General features: G+C 37.9%; 3 protein-coding genes across 6 annotated transcripts in view; 2 read left to right on the forward strand and 1 right to left on the reverse strand.

Annotated features, from left to right (window-relative positions):
- The first annotated feature begins 1,348 nt into the window (after window positions 1–1,348).
- tmem251 (transmembrane protein 251) lies at window positions 1,349–3,005 on the forward strand. Of its 2 annotated transcripts, none has more exons than XM_055015664.1 (2): window positions 1,349–1,501; window positions 2,028–3,005. In XM_055015664.1, the coding sequence occupies exon 2, from the start codon at window positions 2,036–2,038 to the stop codon at window positions 2,402–2,404; it is 369 nt and encodes a 122-aa protein (XP_054871639.1). In that variant the 5' UTR covers window positions 1,349–1,501; window positions 2,028–2,035; the 3' UTR covers window positions 2,405–3,005. The 2 variants fall into 2 exon arrangements, with proteins under 2 accessions (XP_054871639.1, XP_023134325.3); XM_023278557.3 differs by having other exon boundaries at window positions 1,416–1,508.
- Window positions 3,006–7,063: 4,058 nt separating this feature from the next.
- Window positions 7,064–15,227, forward strand: LOC111574121 (putative E3 ubiquitin-protein ligase UBR7). Its single transcript, XM_023278553.3, has 12 exons — window positions 7,064–7,249; window positions 8,502–8,631; window positions 10,574–10,707; window positions 11,563–11,623; window positions 11,751–11,846; window positions 12,110–12,163; window positions 12,249–12,354; window positions 12,453–12,532; window positions 12,805–12,969; window positions 14,306–14,471; window positions 14,697–14,758; window positions 14,907–15,227. The coding sequence occupies exons 2-12, from the start codon at window positions 8,515–8,517 to the stop codon at window positions 14,994–14,996; spliced, it is 1,131 nt and encodes a 376-aa protein (XP_023134321.2). The 5' UTR covers window positions 7,064–7,249; window positions 8,502–8,514; the 3' UTR covers window positions 14,997–15,227.
- Window positions 15,228–16,213: 986 nt separating this feature from the next.
- LOC111574108 (adhesion G protein-coupled receptor F5-like) overlaps window positions 16,214–21,249 on the reverse strand; it is a 30,750-nt gene continuing 25,714 nt past the window's right edge. For all 3 annotated transcript variants that reach the window (XM_035952069.2, XM_055015982.1, XM_055015983.1), the window contains 4 exons: window positions 20,286–20,327; window positions 18,844–18,903; window positions 18,681–18,747; window positions 16,214–18,600 (listed from right to left, as the gene is read on the reverse strand). In XM_035952069.2, coding sequence (XP_035807962.2) covers window positions 18,518–18,600; window positions 18,681–18,747; window positions 18,844–18,903; window positions 20,286–20,327 — 252 coding nt within the window. In that variant the 3' untranslated portion in view covers window positions 16,214–18,517. The remainder of the gene's footprint in view (window positions 18,601–18,680; window positions 18,748–18,843; window positions 18,904–20,285; window positions 20,328–21,249) is intronic.

Here is a 21,249-nt window from a genome sequence, read left to right on the forward strand (position 1 = left end):
CCCATATATAAGAGAACCTCAAAAAATTAGAATTTCCTGAAAAAGTTCTAAGAGTTACTCAATAAAGTAAAATTTAATATATTTCAGAATAATTACACTTTAAGTGAAATGTTTTAAGCATTTTATTAATTTTGATCATTACGGAATATAGCTCACAAAACTTGAATAGCATACCTCAAAATATTAGAATTGTTTATTTCTATTATCAGTAATTTACTATTCAAACAGTATAAATACCACAAGACACCAGGAGATACATGGTTATGGGATTCCCATGATTGACTGTTAACATGAAAGTTCTCCAGTAGATAATCACTGACACCTTCCACAAGAAAGTACCCTACAGAAGGTAATTTCTGAAAATGTTGGCTTTTGGCAGACTGCTGTATTGAAGCATATTTATGAAAGTCAACTGGAACAGAAAAGTGTGGCAGGAAAAGTTGGAAAAGCAACAAGGATGAACACAGCCTTCAGCGGATTGTCATGAAAAGCTAATTGAAGAACTTGGGAGACTTTCACAGTGCATCAGGAGTCACCAAGCACAGATGTCTTCAGGAAAGGAGCTACCACTGTTACATTCCTAATATCAAGCCACTCTTGAACTAGACATACAAAATCAGTCTGTGATGATTTGGGGTCCGGTGTCATCTGTGGGCATTGATCCATATTTTAGAGCACTTAATGCTTCCATTTTCTGACTAGCTTTATGGAGATTCTGATTTTCTTTTCCATAATATTAGCCAGCTAACTTGAAGGACAAGAGGAAGATGAGAAACACCTGAACCAAAAACACAGACGAGCTGAAGGCTGCTATCAAAACAACCTGGGCTTCAAGAACATCTCCGCAGTGCAGCTGGTTGATCGTCTCCATGCCACGCTGCACTAATGCTTTAATTTGTGGTAAAAGACACCAAATCAAACATTCACTGTAACTAAACATACTTTTCAGAAGTTAGATATTTCTGTATCGTAAATATTTTTTTTGGATTGATTTTAGGAAGAATTCTAAAAATTTATGATATTGGATTTCTGGATTTTAATGAGCTAGCAGTCATAGCCATCAAAACTAAAAGGAAAAAAATACATTAATACAAGTCTATGATCTAATACATTTTCACTTTGTTAAATAATGGATGGAAGAAAAAAATTACTTTACTATATTCTATTATTTTGACGTAAAACTAAGTACTGGATTTCTTCTGGAAAGATACTAAAGTTTGTTAATCCCCCAGGAACTGTTTTCTACACTGATGAATTACAGAATGCTATTTGATGATCACAGTTTAAGGATGTTGTTTCATGAAGTCAGAATAAAACTAGAAAGCAATTATTCCGCTTAGGGATGCTGTTTGGAACAGCAGGTGGTGCTGTGACTCACTCCTAGCATTACGTCATTCCTTGGCGTCAAATGACAAAGCAGGAAAAGGAAGACGAGACCTCCCGAGATTGAGAAACAACCCTGCTGCTAAAACTTAATCCGAAAAAATCAGCGCGAAGGAAGGTAAGAGGTGATAAAAACACGACCTAATACTGCAAACACAATAATAAGTTGCTGATTGTTGATGAACAAGATGGAGGTCGGCAGGAAACATCGCAGGGCGATTATCATGTGACTTGCAGTTGAAACTAGCTTACAAGAAACGAGTAGTCTTGCATAGAGTTCATATAACGCTGCTACAGTGAGTTCAGTCGAGATAGAATGGTTTTACGGTGAAAACGCACGGTTACTGACACATAACAGCAGACTTAAAAGAAGATTTTTTTTAAAAATGAACGGAGTTTGGGAAGGAAAGAACTCATCGGCTGGCTCAATGTCATAAATGTATTGTGTTATGAGAATACCGATATGAACCGACAGCTAAATCTCTACTATTTTTTAATCGCTGTTTCTTAATGTAAATGGATTTACAAAGATTGTTTATATAAGAGAGAAATATATGATTTATTGATCACTGGCCTGTTACCCTTCGATGATAAACAGACGCTGTGTTTGTCGTGTTTTGATTAACGATGGGTTTCTCTCACAGTATGGAGGATGATGAACTTCCGCCAGAGGATGGGATGGGTGGGCATGGCTCTCTACCTGCTGCTCAGCATCTTGGCAACATACTACATCTTTGAGGTTCACAGTCTCAGCTTGGAGCCTGTGCAGAGAGGTGATAACAGCCCCTCGGCTCTGCCCCTTGCTGTCACTGCACGGCTGCCATTACTCCCCGTGTGGATGTGGGTGTCAGTCTTCCTGCTGCCATACCTGCAGCTCTTCCTCTTCCTGTTCTCGTGTACTAGGGCCGACCCCCGAGCTGTTGGCTACTGCATTGTTCCTGTCTGCATCGTCCTGCTGTGCAGCCGACGTCACACTGCCAAAGTATCTGAACACAGAGCTGGGTCGCTGATCGACACGTGAAGAATAGGGACTCTGAGAGCTTTCTTGACAGTTAGAGGGGGTAGGACCCCAGCACGACGACGCCGTAAACAAATTCTGTTTGTCTTGATGTTTGTGATGTCGCTTCCTGTGTGCCTTTTAATCATTGAATAAACACTCCTACGGATTTAAACTTTGTCCATCAGGAGCCGTGCTCAACACTGACTGCCAGAACCATCAGCACTGACCTAAGTGCAGACTATCTGGATCGTCAGTTATTCGAACCGTCCATTGATGCAAACCTTGCAGCCTGTAGCGGTCAATCATTTTGTGTGTGTGTTTTTTTTTAATTTATTGTGATAATAGAGCGTATCCTGTACTGTTATTGGTCGCCTTCTGCTCTGTCTCTGTTTTCATAGTGTTTAATTAGGTAGCTGCAAATTCAAACATCAGAACCAATATCATGTTTTCCTACATTTAGAAGTTTACAAAAGAGATTAAATTGCTTTCCTCACAGCTGCCAGCCTAACAGAGAGCAGGATTCTCTGACTGTGGCACTTTTCTGTATTTAATAACACAAGTAACATGACACACTGGTTATCACAACAACTTTAATACATCAATAAAATGGGGAGAAAAACTATGAAGTGTAACAGCAGTCTCATTTCTCCTCAGGTGTCTTCAGGTCTCACAAGTTTTAGTTCTTTTAGTCGGAGGTTGTGGTTCAGAGATTGGGGAATCTTCCGGCTCATCATCTTCATCACTCTCCTCTTCGTGTTCCTCCCCTGCACCAAGTACAACAAGCGAATCAGAATTCTACTCTGGCCTAATAAGTGAGAGTTAACAGGACTCAAAAGGTGTACCAAAAAGCAAGTTAGACACTGCCAGGTTTTCAGTATGTAAGCTGGCTAGATAAAATCTAAAGCCCCAGTCAGAGACGATATGTGTCACTAATGGTGGTTATCGACTTCACATACATTCAAAAATGAAACTGAATGAGTGCAGTTATTTCTGACACCATCCCAAAATGTAATATCACTTTGGTTTTTGGCTAAATCAAGTTGAAGTGAATCTTATTGATTTAATATACTCTGTGTTAAATAACAATAGACTAATCCGTTTTCTAATCTGTGTCCTATTAGCTGCAGTACCAGCAGTGTCTTGGCTGCAAACTATGACCAAGCATGAAAAAAATATATATGCATTTTCTACGTCACCAACTCAATGCACTCTCTGAGAATTATCAGGAGAAAGGGGGATGCCTCCTGCTGCCAACTAAAATCCACAGCTCTGAACGTAACCTACAGAGCATGTAAGCTGGGCAGTATAGTTTACAATGGTGACCTGGCAGCTTAAAAGAAATCCAGCTTCGTGGCCCATCAAGCTCACTATTATTCTCATTTCATAATAGACCCCACGAGGGGTGTACTACAAGGAAGATTAATGGGAACGCGAGGTATGTTGACCTTAAAGGTGATGACTGGTAACCCATGCTGCACAGCTCTCCTGCTACTGAGGAGGTTATGTTTAGAGTTTCAGATTTAAATCACCAGTAAAAAGACCCACACTTTGGCCAGTTCTTTTCCTAAAGATATTCTCTATGGGTTACAAAGATTCTCAACTGAGGGGATGGATGGATGGATAAAACCTTTATTGATCCCACGGAAATTTACGGAATACATTATGTCTGAAAACCTGTTGAGATGTTTGTAACGCCAATAAAAATGAAGCCATGCATTTACAACACAAACTGTACGAGTTGCCTTGCCAGAGTAACTTAGATGTGTCCAGTTGGCGAGGCAGAAAATGCAAAAAACTATTTTCATGCATGTTTGTCCGCCTGAGACGTAATCACGTTAGACCGGATGTTTTTATTTAGTGCCTGAAAATAGTCATGCAACAAACACACTCCGCACCCCGGCGTCTGACGACAAGCAGCAGTCCCGGTAGTCAGGTGTGGAGCTCACCTTGTGTGCAGGCTCCGCGGGCGTTTTCTCGTTCCACCAGCTCGCTGAGAAGCTGCGACACGCTTCTGTTTAGTTGGTTTATTCCCTTGATCAGAGAATTCAGATGATTGTCTACTTTCACGATGATTTTCTCCCTATGTCCGTCTCTGAACTTAAGCTCTGCTAACACTTCTGCCGCCATCACTACAGCTTCCTGCTTCCGTCATACCAATGAGGTAACCACGTGTTCTTTTTTTTTTTTTAATCTTTATTTAAAAAACAATGCAGTACAGTGTAACACAATACAATGCAAAGACAATCGCCAGGGGGCTACAAACATTCAGGGGCAGCATGTCAGAACATTACATTACACAGATATATTAAAAAGAACACACAAATCAAGAGTCTTAATGGCTTTCATATTAGTGGAATGTCTAATAGTCTTAATATATTGTTTGACGTCATTATCAAAGACAATGAAGTGGTTTCTGATTAGTGTATCGACATTTGTGGCTATGCCATTTGGCTAAATATATAATAAGATTAATAATGTAAAATTGATTTTTTTTTTTGTCAGATGGATAATCAGTGAAGCCAAACAATGTATGTTCAAAGCATAAGGAAAAATCTGATTCAATACAAGTAGAAATCAATTTGCAAATACCGTCCCATAATTTGGTGGAGAAGGGGCAAGACCAAAATAAATGAAGTACATCTTCAGGGTGTCCTTCACAGAAAGAGCAAATTATATCTATGTCTCTTTTGAATCATTGCAAAAAGACTTTTGATGGGGAAAATCTGTGAATTATTTTAAAAGATGCTTCTTTTACTTCATTATTTATCATATATCGAGCTGGTAGGTTCCACGTCTTTCTCCAGGTAAGGTTATTAATAAAGGTGTTCCAATAAGATACCACATATGGGACTGATACGACATCTTTCTGAAATAATGAGCATATATGACAATTACTATTGCTTGTTGAGGAGAAACAAATTTGACCAATTTCAAGTTTGGTTGGATCAATGGGTAATAATGTTGGATGAGCTAACTAAGTGTTGCTGACGTGTCCTTCAGTGTAGAAGCTTCGACAGACAGTTTACTGAGGAGGTCAAGGTGGTGCCAGTGTTTAATCACAGGGGCACATTAAGAAACAGCAACAATGATATTTAAGCACTACAATTTTTTTATTTTACTTTACATTAAAATCTAACAAATGTTTTTTTTCTACCAATACAGCAGGATACGGCAGTTGTGCTGTCTGACAAACTGGTCCTCAAATGCATTAACCCTCGTGTCATCCTGCCGGTCAAAATTGACCCGTTTTAAAGTTTTAAAATGTGGGGAAAAAAATATTTTCACAGTGAAACTTCTGATGTCCACATTTTCAGCATTTTTGGGAAATCTTTGAATATTTTTTGGTGGAAAAAAAGAAATGTCAAAAATGTTTATTGAGAACATTCACAAAAAAAAAAATCAACCAAAATCCAGCAAAATTCACTGGATTTTGGTTGATTTCTTTTTGTGAATGCTCTGAAAGAAAATATTAGAAGTTTTACTGATATATATATATATATATATATATATATATATGTAATCACTTTTAAGGATTTTTCTTGGAGATTTTTACTCATTTTTTGAAAAATATTAACAAGAATTTTCTTGCCAAATTTGGGGGATTTTTTTAAAATAATGCTTTTAAGGAAAACTTTTAAGGAATTATTGGAATTTTCTTCCTGAAGTTTTTGCAAATTTTCAGAAATTTGGGGAATTTTTATGCTGAATTTTTGGATTTTTTTTTCGGACAAGGAAACAATATTTTTTGGTGCCCGTAAATGAAGACAACAGGAGCGTTAAGATCCAAGGCCTGTCTGGATTCTATACTCAGGAGTCATACATCATTCCTGAGACTTGCTAATATCTGTGGAAATATGCACAATAAACATTGTTTACAACTACAGTTATATATTTAACTAAATATCATACCAGACTGACCAAGGAGCTCCAGATGTGTTTGAGATCGACCCTGACATCATTTAGGCCATGATTCAAAACCCTGGCAGGATAAGTTGCAGTTCACCTCTCCATTAAGCAGCAGGAATATAAGGGGAGTGATATAAGACAGGAAAAAAAAATGTAAAAGTGTTCAATTGTTTAAATTTTTTCAGATATATGTATTGTTAAATACATATATAAGTTGGTTCAGGTTGTTCAGTCATTATTTTTTCGAGTTCTGCACTTTATTTTAAGATGTACAGTTTTGAATTTCTTTGATTTGATGGTCAGTTATTGATTACATGCAGACGCTAATAAAACTAATCAACATATGCCTTTGCTTTAATACATTTTGTCAGACTGGACCTCTTTGAATTTTAGTTGAATACCCCTGCTCTATTGGATTGCATTTTTTCCCAACTTGTCAACAAGTCTGTATAGGTCTCTAAAGATGTTTTTGAATTTTTGTTCTGAAAATCTGACCTTTCTGTCAGTTTTTTGTCGTTGCATCCAAAAATTAGTGCTTGATTCAGTCAACCGATAATGTTGTGGGCCGGTCTGGGCCAAAAATGCCAGGGCTGATTTTTTTGCCCCAGTCCACCCCAGGTTTAAGGTAGCTGTTAGAGCGAACTTGGAACAGAAGCCCCATGGTTGATAAATGACTGGAAATTTTGAAACGTGCCTTCACTTAACTATACAATTCGACAGTTGGTGGCGATAGCGCTCCTCATGGTGGCATCTCCACATTTGATGAAGAAGAAGAAGAGGCGGAAGAAGAAGGTGGAGGAGGAAACATATAGTCTTCATAATAAGGCATTAGTCGTTAGCGGTTTGATAACAAATACCTGATTAGTTTTCCGGTTAGACGGAGCTGACTACGTATTAACATTATTGAAAAGGTTATCGATTTGTTTACAGTCGCATCCGGTCTGATCCCTCGACAGCTCGGTGAGTTGTGTCTTTATTCTCCCAGCTAACACCGTTAGCATTAGGAACGGAGTGAATTCGTTGTTCATTGACGAAGCAAACTGAAGCTGAATGTCAGGCCGAGGGTTCGTGGATTGTTATCTGACCGCTGATCAGTGTGATGATCACTGATTAGAACATTCAACTTGTCTATAAATATTTAAGTAAAGGTGTGTGTGAGGACAAAGAAATCCATCAATGTCCTGTCCTCACACCGCCTTTTAAGACTACCGTCGACTACTGTCCGCTACTCAAACATTCAGCAGCACTATTGCCATCACTGCGTGTGAAATTACCAGACCGTGATCAATTAACAATCTTTATAGTATATTATAGTATATTTCTAATCTTTGTTTGGGTTGCTGCAGACAGTTACTGGTGTCACCATTCTGTCAAAGTAATCGTGTCCTTACAATACATAACGTGACATTCTTTGTTAGCTCAGGCTTTCTGACTCAGACACCTGTTCACATTAAAGGGCATTTAAAACATAATGTGTCTCTTTTTCTGCACATAATAGACAGAGTCCACAGGTTGTTTTAACTGAATATAAGAATTTGTTAAGGTAAATATGCTGCTACTGCAAACGTTATCAGAAAAGAATGCTAATAAAAAACTGTTCAACGTGTGCTGATATATTTATTGTAACGATCAATGCAGCCACTTATTTCTAAATAAGATTAGGAAATAGATAACATTACAGTTGCACATTACAGCTGTTAAAACTTTCATCTTCATAATGAAATATAGGACAGGTCTGACACCGTCCCATAATTTAGAATGTCACTTCAGCTTTTGGCCAGATCAAAGTGAAGTTTATGTTATAGAATATCCTCTGTAATAAATCCCAATATAATATTCAATTTTCTAATCTCTGCTCTATTAGTTGCAACACTAGAAGTGTAACCAGACTTTGCAGCAAATCAGTATAAAAACATATTTCTTAAGTTTTGGATATGGTAGGTCCCAGTAGCAACAGAATGAGTACATTGTAAATACTGTAACTAATTGGCATCATCCAGTGGTATTAGTAACATAAAGGTTAACAGGAATATGTCATAAGTTTCAGATACAACATATTCCCTCAGCTGAGAGTCTGTAGAGCCTATAGAGAATCATGCATTGTTTAAAGGAACACGCGTTTTAAAGGCGTCAGATTCTGTTAAACATTCTTTCTGTAACAGTCTTCAGATATAAACCTGATGTATCTTGTTTATTTTTAATTGTTTGTCAGGAGGACGATAAACATGTGTGAGGAGCACACAGTGTCTCTGGTTGATGTTCTGGAGGAAGATGAAGAGTTGGAGGAAGAGGCTTCAGCTGTGTTGGCAGGGAGTGACTCAGATCATTGCTCATATCCTCAGGTCAGTGTACTTTAACATACAGTAGACATTACACACATTCAGTACACATTATATGTATTTATTTATTAGAACGCTTGTCATTACAACAGTAATAGTTTAATAGGTTGAGCGAAAAGTTAAATCTGTAATAATGTCTATGCATGTCAGAAGTATTTCTTTGTCTCGCTTTTGCTTTCATGACTGTGTTTCAAAATGTGCCGGTTTGTAACGGGTCACTTGTGTATGTTTCTGGAGAAATTAGCATTCCCTGCGGTGTTTAAGCTCTGTCCATGAAAACATGAGCAAACAAAGTCCCACCGAAATCCAGCGGCGACTAATTCAATCAAAGCTCAATTAATCTCTTTGTACAGTCTCTCTGGATACCAATAATTTGTGTTAAGCACCACACAGACACACACACGTACACACACGCACAGACACACACAAATTACCCTTTAGTGTCAGTTAAGCAGAGCTTAAATTGGGAAGAATCCAGTGAGGTTCATAGACTAAACCGCAGACAGTAGAAATAGAGGCTATTTCTTCCGTACTGTGAACTACAGAAGTTTTCAGTGGAATGTTGTTCAAAGAAAGACTGCACATTATGTTTTTTGAGTGTGGATTGTACAGAGTAATCATGTCTCTGTTTCTGGAAAGAGATATTGCAATATAATTTAGTAAATTACAAAGTTCCAGAGTCAGTTGTTTCAAATTCAATAAGTATTTGATAAGCAGATACCACTGATACCATTTTTTTGTAGTCTTGTACTTTCTTTATCTTTTGGCAATTTGAATGGAAAATGAAGGGAGAAAGAAATGGTAGAAAAAAGTTCACCACCATGATGAACTGAGGTCTCAAATGACAAAAAATGCCACAAAACACCACAAGTAGACAATTTTCCAAATCCATCCAAATGCGTGACCACTCCGTAGTAAAAAGTCTTCTGGACCTTCAGAGAGACTCTGACTTTTCTCAGCTGCCTGAGATAACCTCAGGAAGCAGCACCTTTATAACAAAGGTGCTGCTTCGCCTTCTTCACCAGGTTGTCTTACTGTTTGGACCATGAGAGATTTTCAGATATATTCACTCGCTCCAGGTACTTGAAGCTGCACACTGTCTTCACAGGTAACCCATTAATCCTCAGTGGAGTGTAATTCCTCTGTTGGCTTTTCCCCAAGTCCACAATCAGCTTCTTGGTTTTACTGATGTTTCAGCAGCAGGTTGCTAGTCTCACCCCATTGTGACAGACTGTCAACCTCCTCTGTGTACATCCACTCATTATTGTTACTGACGCATCTGACCACAATCCTGTTGTCTGCCGATTTTAGAACGTCGTTAGAGCTGTTTGTTGCCACAAAGTCATGCGTGTACAAGCAGAAGAGCAGAGAGTGGAGTCATGAAGGATGGGGCTTTGTTCACACTGAGCCATCACTACCCCTCATCAGCAGGAAGACTCTCACTCAGCGCATGTGTAATTCATTAAGTTTCCCTTACCACCTCATGACAAGAATATTAGAAAAAATGCTAATTCCTTTATATTTAGATTCTGTATATTTGAAGATGTGTCTTTTCTGTCTCTCAGTGAACAAACCTTGATGCTCACTTTTGGTCTATCTTAACCTGCTTTATATACAACTGATTCACTTTACATAAAGTGCCATGCTTAGCCCCTTTAAAAATTGTGTTCAGCCATAATTTAATGCTGAGTAAGCCTTTTTTGCTCAGAACAATCTCATCTCTGACACTTTCACTTATTACTAAAATGAAGTTTCCCACCATCACAATGGTACTTACTGACCAAGGTTCTGCTTGATCTTGAGGCGCAGCTATATTTATAATGGGTAAACAACGGCTGCAGTTTGATTTGGTCCAAAAAGTCTCCGATGAGTTGATGGAATCCAGTTGATTACATTTGTTTATATGTTGTTAATATTTTCTTATATACTGATGTTTATGTTTCAGGGCTATGTGAAGCGCCAGGCTCTGTATGCCTGTAGCACCTGCACACCGAAAGGAGCAGAGGCAGCAGGAGTGTGTTTGGCCTGTTCATACAAATGTCATGAAGGTCATGATTTATTTGAACTCTACACCAAAAGGTGAACACTCAATACACTATTTATCAATTAATCCCTCTAATGCTTCTCTACTGATTTTTTTTTTGGCAGCATTTGCAGATGAACTGATGCTCTGATTAAAATTAATTTTGAAGAACCCCACTTGTGCATATATATTTTTTTAAATCTTATTAACATGTCCATATGGTGTTTTTATATGATAGAAGAGATATGAACACATAAAAAGCAGTCATTATCATGGCTGAACATTTTCAAGTTTTCAGAACATGGATTCAGGCCTCCAGAATTTCCTTCATAACAAGCCCAGCGAACCAATCCTGTCTACTTGCAGTATGGGGCTTTCTGTGTCATGGGTCTTCAGAATCGTTTAGAGACTGATTGGATGGAGGCTACACATTCTGAAAGAAGAAATGGGGTAGTTACATCTAAGCCATTGTAAGACATGAAGGGATTATTTTCTCAGACAAAAAAAAACTTCTTAATATGTCAATCTGATATACAGAGATGAGTTTTTTGGGGTGAAATTAATGACCATGGAAGGACAAAAATGTTTATAATTGTAATTCTGTGTTTCATACACTGACAAATTAATTGATCGGTTTGTCAGTGCAGCCTTGGAGGTGATCAATCACATCTGGTTTTGAAACAACTGAGTAGTTTACAAAAGGGAAGTCTCATGAAAAATTCAATCAGAATCATTGTATTCTAATGTAATAATGGGTGTCAGTGTGTCAGCAGGTTAGCATGATCAATATTTATCCTACCAAAGAGGATGTGAAGTTGTCTAATCTCTGTTTTCTTTGTTTTTTATTCCCTGTTATCTTGTTGTGTTTTCTGATTCTTTGTTTTGTTTTTTTTTCCCTGTGTTTTCTTCAGGAACTTCCGCTGTGACTGTGGAAACAGGAAGTTCACAGAGCTGCAGTGTAAACTTCACCCTGTGAGTTCTGGTGTTAAATAAGATTCAATGAACCACTACTGATTCACTGCTAAACCCCTGTTAACTGGTTCATACAAAGACTTACTAAGATACTTTATGTGTGTCCATGTGTGTTTGTTTGTTCAAGGATAAGGACGAGGTCAACAGTCTGAATAAATACAGTCATAACTTCTTTGGAGTTTACTGCACCTGCAGCCGGCCTTATCCAGACCCAGATGACCAGGTGGGACACACACCTGAACTTCACCTGCCCAGCCGTGTGCCATGACCGCTGTTATGAAGTGCTTGCTCTAAAGGAATTAAAAGAAAATACTGGATTTGTTGGATTTCTCTGTATACTTTTGCAAGGTCTTGATACCTTGAGAAGCGCTTTGAGATGAGATATTGTGAATTGGAATTCTACTTGAAAAAAATGAATTGAATTGCTGTGGTCTCAGGTCTAACTGAAGCAGTGTCCATCTGTTATTGGCTTGTTTATGTCTTCAGGTAGAGGATGAGATGATTCAGTGTGTGGTGTGTGAGGACTGGCTGCATGGCAGGGTAAGTCCAACAACACACAGCTAAATGCTAGGTGACACCAAACATTTCTGTACCTGTACCTTTATGTGTGTCTCTGTGAACACAGCACCTGGGCTGTGTGGTTCCAGACTGTGTGGAGTTGCAGGAGATGATCTGTGAGTCCTGTATGAACAAAAACCCATTTCTCTGGACCTATGCCACACACCTTGCAGGTAAATCTTCCTAGTACGGTGTTTTATACTGCTCTTCTGATATCTACATCGTCTTGTGTCATAAACTGTGTGTGTTTGTGTGTGTGTTTCATGTTTAGTGCAACATGCAGCAGTACAAGTTAAGGTCGAAAATGGGCTGGAAGACTCAAAAGGAAACATTCCTAACAATGAAAAGGAGGTGAGAAAGCAGACTCAAGCGATTAGTTTGATTTGAATGCTGTCTTGTTGACTTGACGCATGGTTACCATAGCAATAGCAAATTTGAAACTAGAGCAGCTATGAGGCAGTAAATGTCTTAATCTATGATGGCCGATCCCATCACCAGCATTGAAACTTACTGGATCCAAAGAAAACACAAAAACATGGATCAGTACATAATGTTTCATTTGTACCTGCAAAAACAGATTAGTACCAATCAATGTAACTGAATAACGATCAAAAATCTGTCAGGATGATGATGTGGAAGAGCCCAGCTGTAAGCGTAGCCGTGTGGAGGAGGTGCCAAACTGTAAACTGAGGCAACTACAGGCGCTTGGTCAGAAAACAGTCCAGTCAGGAGCTGTGTTCTGGCCACCAGCATGGCGCTCCAAACTTTGCTCCTGCAACACCTGTCAGGTAACATTTGACTGATTTACTATTGACTGAGGCATTGATGATGTGACTGTGGAGTCATAGTTTAAGTGTGTAGTTTCTGTGATATCTGTGACACGTTGAAATGTTTAGTAATTCTTCGAAAAACAAGTCTACCAGAATGACTAACAAGTCTTAATGAACGATGGTTCACATGTAATTTCAGTGCCTATAAAATGTGTTTACCCCCTTGGAAGTTTTCCCATTCCATTGCTGTTTAACATATGGTCATGCTCAATTCAGTTAAGACTGTGTCATGTCAAAGTGAAACAGAGTTCTACAAAGTAATATCAATAAATTATAAATATAAAATAAAACTGAATACATAAGTACTCAGCCCCTTCAAGTCACTCTCTTCAACTGAGTCACTTTGATAGGTCTCAATCAGCTTTGCAGATCTGGACACTGCAATTTTACCGTATTCTTATTTGAAAAACTGCTCAAGCTCTGCCGGGCAACATGAAAAGTTGTGAGTGAAAATCCCTTTTGCAGTCCAGTCAAAAAATTTCAGTTGGAATGAGGTCCAACTCCAGAATATTCACCTTGTCTTTAAACCATTTCTGTATCGCTTTGGCTGGATGCTGCAGGTCATTATCTTGATTTAAAACAAATCTCCCAAGCTGCAGTTCTTGTGCAGACTGCACCAGATTGTCACCCAAGACTTTGCCATGCTTTTCTGCATTCATTTGAAAGTCTACATTTACAAGCCCGTTAGGGCCTGCTGCTGAGAAGCATCCCTACAATGTGATGTTGCCACTATCATGCTTCAGGCTTCAGGAGTCTCCCACACCAGAAGGAGGGCCATCCACGCTTCATCGTACATATATTATATATGCACGATACACACGGATGTCCGCGCTGTGTTGTAAACGTGAATGTCCGCGCTGCATCGTGCATATTTAATATATGCATATACTATATATGCACGATGCAGGGCGGATGTCCATCCGTGTTCCGCTCGGACGGTGATATCTGTTGCATTGCGCACTTACTTCCGCTTTTGATGACGTATCGTGCTCAGACGATTAACTGATTCATCATTAGCTACAGCCCTAGCGCAAAGCATTAATTAAAGCAAAGGGTGGCTATTTTGAAGAATCTAAATTATAAAACATGTTTTGACTTATTTCACACTTTTTGTTTGCTACGTAATTCCATATGTATTCATTCATAGTTTTGATGCCTTCAGTGAGAATCTACAATGTAAATAGTCATGAAATTAAAGAAAAACCACCGAATGAGAAGGTATGTCCAAACTTTTGACAGGTAGGTCGCTAGGTAGGTGGGAAGGCATAAATATATCTTTCACCTGCCTCCTCAGGAACGTCTGTCTGAGGCCAATCTGTCCTTCCTGTTGGACGAGTCAGACACTGTCCTCACCTACGAAAACCAAGGAAAGAACAATGAACAGAGACAGCAAGGACATGACGTTCTGATGTCAGCATTGGACAACCTGAACCGAGTACAGCAGCTTGAGATCATCCATGGTACATAGCTACATGTACTACACACAAAACTACTATGTCAAACAATTTAATTGCTTATGGTACATAAAATTATCAGTATCACATATGAAACTAGAGCTTCTACTGAAAGTACTTCATGTCTCACAAAAAGAACTAAATGTTACATGAAAAGAAATGTCGTACAGATAGAACTGCAGCTTCCATGCTGACGCATGACTCTGTTGACAGTGTATGTGTTTCTTTCAGGATACAACGACATGAAAGCAGAACTGAAGGACTTCCTGCAGAGATTTGCGGCAGATGGAAAGGTGAATTTTTATTTTTGTGGAAGCGGCTTCTGGATCTCTGGGATAGCACTGCAGGAATCTGTCAGTAGAAAGTTAGACATGTTTCAGAATGTGTGTTCTCTGATATGCTGTGACTCTTTGTGTAATTTCGCTGTCTGCTCTCTGATAGGTTGTGACTCCTGATGATATCCGTCAGTTCTTCGAGCAACAAAGTCGCAAAAGACGCAGAGAGGACTCCAGACATTTTTACTCCACCTGATCACTCTGACATTTGAGCTCTAGAAACCTAACACTTATGTCGGACTGTTTTGTTTTCTTTACTTGATAGACCTTTGACCTCCAACTAAACATTAGATTACATTTAACCTTTGCTTGGCCTGTCCAATATATTTTTTATTCCTGTGATGTTTTTCTTGTTTCCTGTTGTAAATCCTGATATGTATTGATATTCTGGCTAGCATTTTAAAGTTTGGAGCTTTGACACATCGAACGTCCTGTTTTTATTTCTTCTGTGTTTCAGAGGTTACCTCTGTTAATGTTTTTTAGTGTTAGAATGTTAACATGGCATCTAGGGTCATTTCAGAATCAGTCAGCAGCACTCATTGATTAGTTGATTGCTGCTGGAAGGAAGAAAATCTAAATGAAAACTTGTGATGGTTTCAGCTAATACAGAGGAGTCTTTTCTTGATACAGGTTAGACAATTCAATTCAATTCAATTTTATTTATAAGACAGGATGTTCCTGATTTTCTCACTCATCCCTGTACATTGATTCCTTCTTCCCCCAAATGAGTTCCACCACTGTGGTGTTGGGCGAACTTTATGATCTGTATCCCCTCTTGTGTGGCTTGTACAGTCGTGTGTTAGCAGTGTAAACAATAGTGGACTGAGCACACAGCCTTGAGGAGATCCAGTGCTCAGCGTGGTGGTTCTGGAAAGGTTCTTTCAGACCCGACCCGGACAGACTGGGGTCTCTCTGTCAGAAAGTGCAGGACCCAGAGACATGTGGCAGCATCCAGGCCGAGTAGGAGGAGTTTCTCTATTAGTCTCTGGGGGATGATGGTGTTAAACGCTGAGCTGAAATCAATGTACAGGATTCTGGCGTAGGTGACTTTATGGTCCAGATGTGTGATGACAGACTGCAAGGTGGTGGATGTTGCATCCTCTGTGGAGCAGTAGGGATGGTAAGCGAATTGAAGGGGTCAAGCGATGCAGGGAGGCTGGCTGTGATGTGTGCTATAGATTCATATATTGAACAGTTTGCATGTGATTAGAAAAGAGCTAGGATCTGAATCACCTCTTGAACAGCACAGAAAAATGCACTTTTGAACAGCTGACTGCAGCAGCTCTCCTGGCTTTTTGAGCACAGATTAGTAGTTTGAAGGTTGTTTAAAATATATACCGGTACACATATATAACAACAAAAACAAAACCATAACAGAAGGAACAATAATAACAAAGATGGACACAGAGCAGGTAAAAGTCTACACTTTATATATTCTCACCCCTTTCACTTTTTATTCTGCAATGCCAGCAAGCTGTCTCGTGTATAAAGTACAATAACACAATAACTCGAAATAAATCTACTTGACAATTAACATTGATTTCTTATTATAGAATTATCTAACTTTTAAAAAAGAAAAGTTATGGTATATACAAATTGTAATAGTATGAAGGTTAAGGTTAGTTTACCAGCAAAAACTAAACATTTTTAAACATTGTTGTTCTTACACTGTTTATAGTACTAGTAATTCAACTTCTATTTATGTACACAATTTTGCGTCAACTTTTTTTTCAGCTGCATAAATGGGAACTTTTGGAGAGGCATCCCCTCCTTAGTCTTAATTCATTCCATTGTGGTAAAGTGTTTCACTGTTGCTGATATATTTTTGTGTAACCCCCCCCAATTTTGTGCGCTAATCATTGGTATGCATGGACTAATATAGCATCTGTCCAGAGACAGACCCAAGGGCAACAGCATGACTGGACTTTAGTTTGTGGTGCTCTATTCTAAAATGTTTCTTTCATTTTGCATTTGATGCTATTTATATATATTGCTGGAAGGCTAGCAAATGTTTAGTGATCGTGTGTAATGCGTAGTGAGTCTACATGAAGTTTGTCACCTGCTGTTCAACTTGACAGAAAAGTTGTAGTGTTAATGGCAAACTAAACAAGACTAACGTAAGAGCATTATTTTAACACCTCTTTTGTTTTTTGTCCAAAATAGTTTAGCTGAAGAGGGGCATCGCGGGCTACTGGTCTTCAGAGAAGGACTGCAGATCTGGAGGTTTCGTTGGAATTCAAGGGAGTGCACACACTTCATTACTGTACTTAAGTACATTTTTCACGTATCTGTGCTTTAAGTAAAAATTACAGAGTATAGTGTATGCTTTTGACATTTACTCTATTAAATTTTGCAGCTATAATCTGTCCTTTCTACTTCACTACATTTCCAAAATGCACCTCGTTACATTTCATGGTTGAATGATCACTCACCAAAATGTTGTCTTCACAAAAAAATATTGGTTGCGTTTCTGCCTCTGAAGTTTAAACCAGTCAGGTAGCTACTGCTATCCCGGCCTCCAATGACAGCAGAGCGTGCATTTGGAAATGGCAGTGTGATTTGAACAACAACATTCACTATGGACCCAGAGACTGAGCCCCCTGAGTCGAGCCACCCTTGGCCCCAATTTAAAGGAAATATAGTAAGGAACTACAGAGGGGAAAAATTGGCTCTTAGAAGAACACAACTGGCTTAAGAATTGCTTAAAAACTACAACAGCACAAATATTTTCTTGATAACTATGGGCTTTGACTGAGTGGTTTCATGGTTGGTGCTGGTCTCATCCAGCAGATCATCACAGCTCCACATCCTGCAGCAGCCTCCCTCTGGCTACTACAAAGGCTCCGCAAGTATCATTTTCCTTCTGCAAAACGGGTGAATTTATAAATTACAATTGGTTTTCCAATTTTCAAAGTCATTCTAAATTCATCACCTTTTCTACCAGCTGCTTCCAGTGACGATCACAGTTCACTAGTTTATCTGCATTTATTCATTCATTTATTCACTGTCTATTGTTGTTTATTGTTTGTTTGTAGTAGTAGTTAATAAATGTTTGGATATAATTATCAGCGGTTCTACCATGTATTTCTTTGTTTTGGGAACTGGAAGTCAATGAAATCAGAGTTTACGACTTTCATAATGAGACTGATCAAATTCTTTTTCATCAAAGTCTCTTTGAGACTTAGTCTAAATTGATAGTTTTCTCAGACAAGCTGAGGAAATTTAGAAACCCTAAATTAACAAGCACAATTTAAATCATAAAGGGTAGTTTCTACCATTAGGTATGTTGCAGCCTAAACTTTTATCTACATTGTTTGGTGCAGTATGAGGCTAATTTCTGCAACAATTTTGCGACACACGCTACACTTAACCAGTACAATGGTATTAAATAAAACAAGGTTTCTTAATGCAACACAATTTAAAAGTACACCATAAAGACTTCGCTTTTAAATAATGGTAACACTTTACACATGTAGTCATGAAACTGCAGTCAGACAATAGTTTTTACAAGTTGTAGCCTTCTAACAGGCTCTTTACTAACTGTTCTGGCCATTGTGCAACATTACAAAACACTGCTTCAAGTGGCAGCTCTCAAAAACACTATTTCAGTTTCATTCACAAGATTGTTTCACTGCACTTTTCATTTCAGATATATTACACTTGCTTTCCTTCTTCTGGGCTGTTTTTATAGCAGAATTAATGATGATTATTGAGCCACTACTCATGCACGTTAATAAATGTCTCTGATGCACTGCTGTTGTTGTTGCTGGAGTTTGTAGCATTTGAAACACGGTAGACATCTGAAAGACAAACAGCAAAAGTGTCAACTGGACAGTCGACTTGAGTAAACAGCAAAGCAGCTTAAAGTAAAATAATTTACTTTTTCTTCCACGGAGTCGGTTGATCAAATTCATCCCACTGAAAGACGAAATGCCACCACTTGTGCTCTACGGTAGAACAAACGTCAATGTGAAAATTGAAAATTAGCTGAGTGCAACAGAAATAGTTTTGTGATATTAAAAAAAAAAAAAAAAAGAACTTACTCTTGTTTGATTAGATCCAGAGGCTGGTCTAGGCATGCTTTTTGAGAGAATAGCACGGATCTACAGACACAATCAAATTCATGTCAAAGGCAGAATTCATTTACATTTTAGAGCCATAAGAATAATCAGTCAAAAAAAAAAAAATAGAGATCCAACAAACCCATTATTTCTTCAGTTAAAATTGTTGAAATTCCATGACATAGTAGATTATAGTATTCTGCAAGTTATGCATAAAGCTCATAAAGAAACTTAACTAGTCAATGTCCAGAACAGATTTGCAAAAAGAGAAAGTAAGTATAACTTTAAAGGAACAGAGAGGTTTATAATAATAAAAAGAAAAAAAAAAAAAACAAGATTTAGGATGAAATTAATGGAATGATGCATTTCTGTAAAAGGGGTCAATGTATGGAATGATCCAGACAAGGAATCAAAAGAATCACAGTTACACGCTAGATCAAAAAGCGTAATTAAAACTAGTTTATTATCAAAATACAAAGAAATGAAGTAAGATTATCATAGTGTTTGTTAACTGTTTGTAAACTGATTTGAGTGAGAGTGGCTGTGCAGGCCTCTCAGATTTTAAAGTCATTTTGTTTGTTGTTTATTTTTAATGCTCATTGTAAACCGTTTGTTTTGTATAAAGGGGCAGATTACATTCTTTATTCTTCTTTCTGCTCCCTTTCATTCAGAAGTTTGAAAACTTTTGTTTTTGTATTGTATTGAATTAGGTTTTTTTTGTTTTGTTTTGTGTTGCTTTGTCAGTGAATGAAATATAAACTAATTGAATTTTGGGGAAGATTAGTTTAACAGGTTTACTGATTGGGAGAAAGAGTTGTTATATTTGTTGTCAGTGAGATGAGAAGACTGATTCCACTGTCTTTTTGAAAAATGTGACACTGGGGAGGCAATACACTGTAATCTATTCATCTATACATATTTTGTATTATTACTGTTGTGAACAGAGTATCTAGTTAAATGCAAACAAAAAAATGCAACTTTGTAACACCAAATCTGTTTATAAAAATACTTATTTTTTGATCTGGCCTGCCTTTTTTATGTATTTATTTATTTTATAGTTAATATGTGAATTAATACATATTTCAACATATATCATTTTTGCAACATATATCATTTGTAATAGAAAAGATCTCACAGGAAAGATTTATAAAATAACAGTAAATTGTTCAAATAAATTAGTAAAATTGTGTTCAAAAAACAGTGTAATCATGAAATGTATAATCTTTATCAATAAAATCTTATGTGCCTGCACGAGAATCGTTAACGTTAGAATCACTGTTCTGTGCTTTTGCATTTTCTTCAATTTTACATACATAACTAACAGAACTGCTGCTGCTATGCTAACATACTGCCCTTGCTATGCCGCCTGTGCAGAATGCATCATTTTCCAAAATGTCAAATTGTTCTAGTAAAGGTCAACATACCTTTGAATCCATTAATGTTCCAAACACAAGAATGAAGAAACCCTGAGGAATACCAGACAAACATTTTTAAATCATTACAGTGAAATAGCACAATAAATTAAGTACACAAATTTACTGCACTACAAGTAGGGATACACCTAAACCAGTTTTTGTCAAGCTACACATAAGTACTTAGATTTGGGTACTTGCCAAAGCTTTGTAATACAACTGTGAAACTGCTTTGCATGTAGAATGAATCTGAGGATCAAATCAATCCTTTGTGCAGTTAAACAAATTTGGCTGACAATGCTAATCCAAATATTGATGGTGAAGCCGGTGCCAGAAATGTCCCGCAACAGGCTGCTGATGTGCTTTTTCACAAAACTGTGCTTTGTGCCTTAGTTTTTAACAATAATACCAGGGAAGCTTGTACTTACGCTCCAGTACGCTGAGAAAACAACAAAATCCTAAATTATCTCCAACTGCTGATCATCAAGAGCTTGTGTCATATTTACAGACTCTAGACATTTTCTGCCTCACATGTTGCTTCAAGCATTATCAAACTTCTTGAACTCTGTGCTGTGCTGATTCTGGACATGTTTGCTCGAATTGCTATTTTGCACTTGCAGACCTTCATTATACTCCTTTGTAGGAACTTAGAAAGGCCATTTCTGACACCAACGAATGCATACTTGTATTATTTTCTAGTCCTCGGGAGTCCACTTGGAAGACTCCAATGCATATATGCACAACGGTTGTTAGCTACGAATTCTGTACATACACACTATTGCCCAGATAGCGTAGACTCTTTCAGACTTGGTGAGATGATGAGAGTATATTGGCCTTCCTTTTATCATCATTGCTAACCCCATAATATTTTCAAACTACTGATATTGGTGACACTCCAGCTCTGACTACCTGCTCAGCTAACTAGAGGTTAATGCTACATTGCCATGAAGAGGTTATCAAATCAGTTGTATGTGGT

The sequence above is a fragment of the Amphiprion ocellaris genome, chromosome 12, assembly GCF_022539595.1.
Source record: "Amphiprion ocellaris isolate individual 3 ecotype Okinawa chromosome 12, ASM2253959v1, whole genome shotgun sequence".
NCBI classification, from domain to species: Eukaryota; Metazoa; Chordata; class Actinopteri; family Pomacentridae; genus Amphiprion; species Amphiprion ocellaris.

What these genes read in the sequence shown, in the direction of transcription:
- LOC111574121 (XM_023278553.3), top strand. Translation starts at nt 8,515, where the DNA reads ATGTGTGAGGAGCACACAGTGTCTCTGGTTGATGTTCTGGAGGAAGAT. An exon ending in ATCCAGACCCAGATGACCAG is followed by an intron (nt 11,847 to 12,109) that starts GTGGGACACACA and finishes TTATGTCTTCAG; the next exon opens with GTAGAGGATGAGATGATTCA. An exon ending in GCTCCTGCAACACCTGTCAG is followed by an intron (nt 12,970 to 14,305) that starts GTAACATTTGAC and finishes CTGCCTCCTCAG; the next exon opens with GAACGTCTGTCTGAGGCCAA.
- tmem251 (XM_055015664.1), top strand. Translation starts at nt 2,036, where the DNA reads ATGATGAACTTCCGCCAGAGGATGGGATGGGTGGGCATGGCTCTCTAC.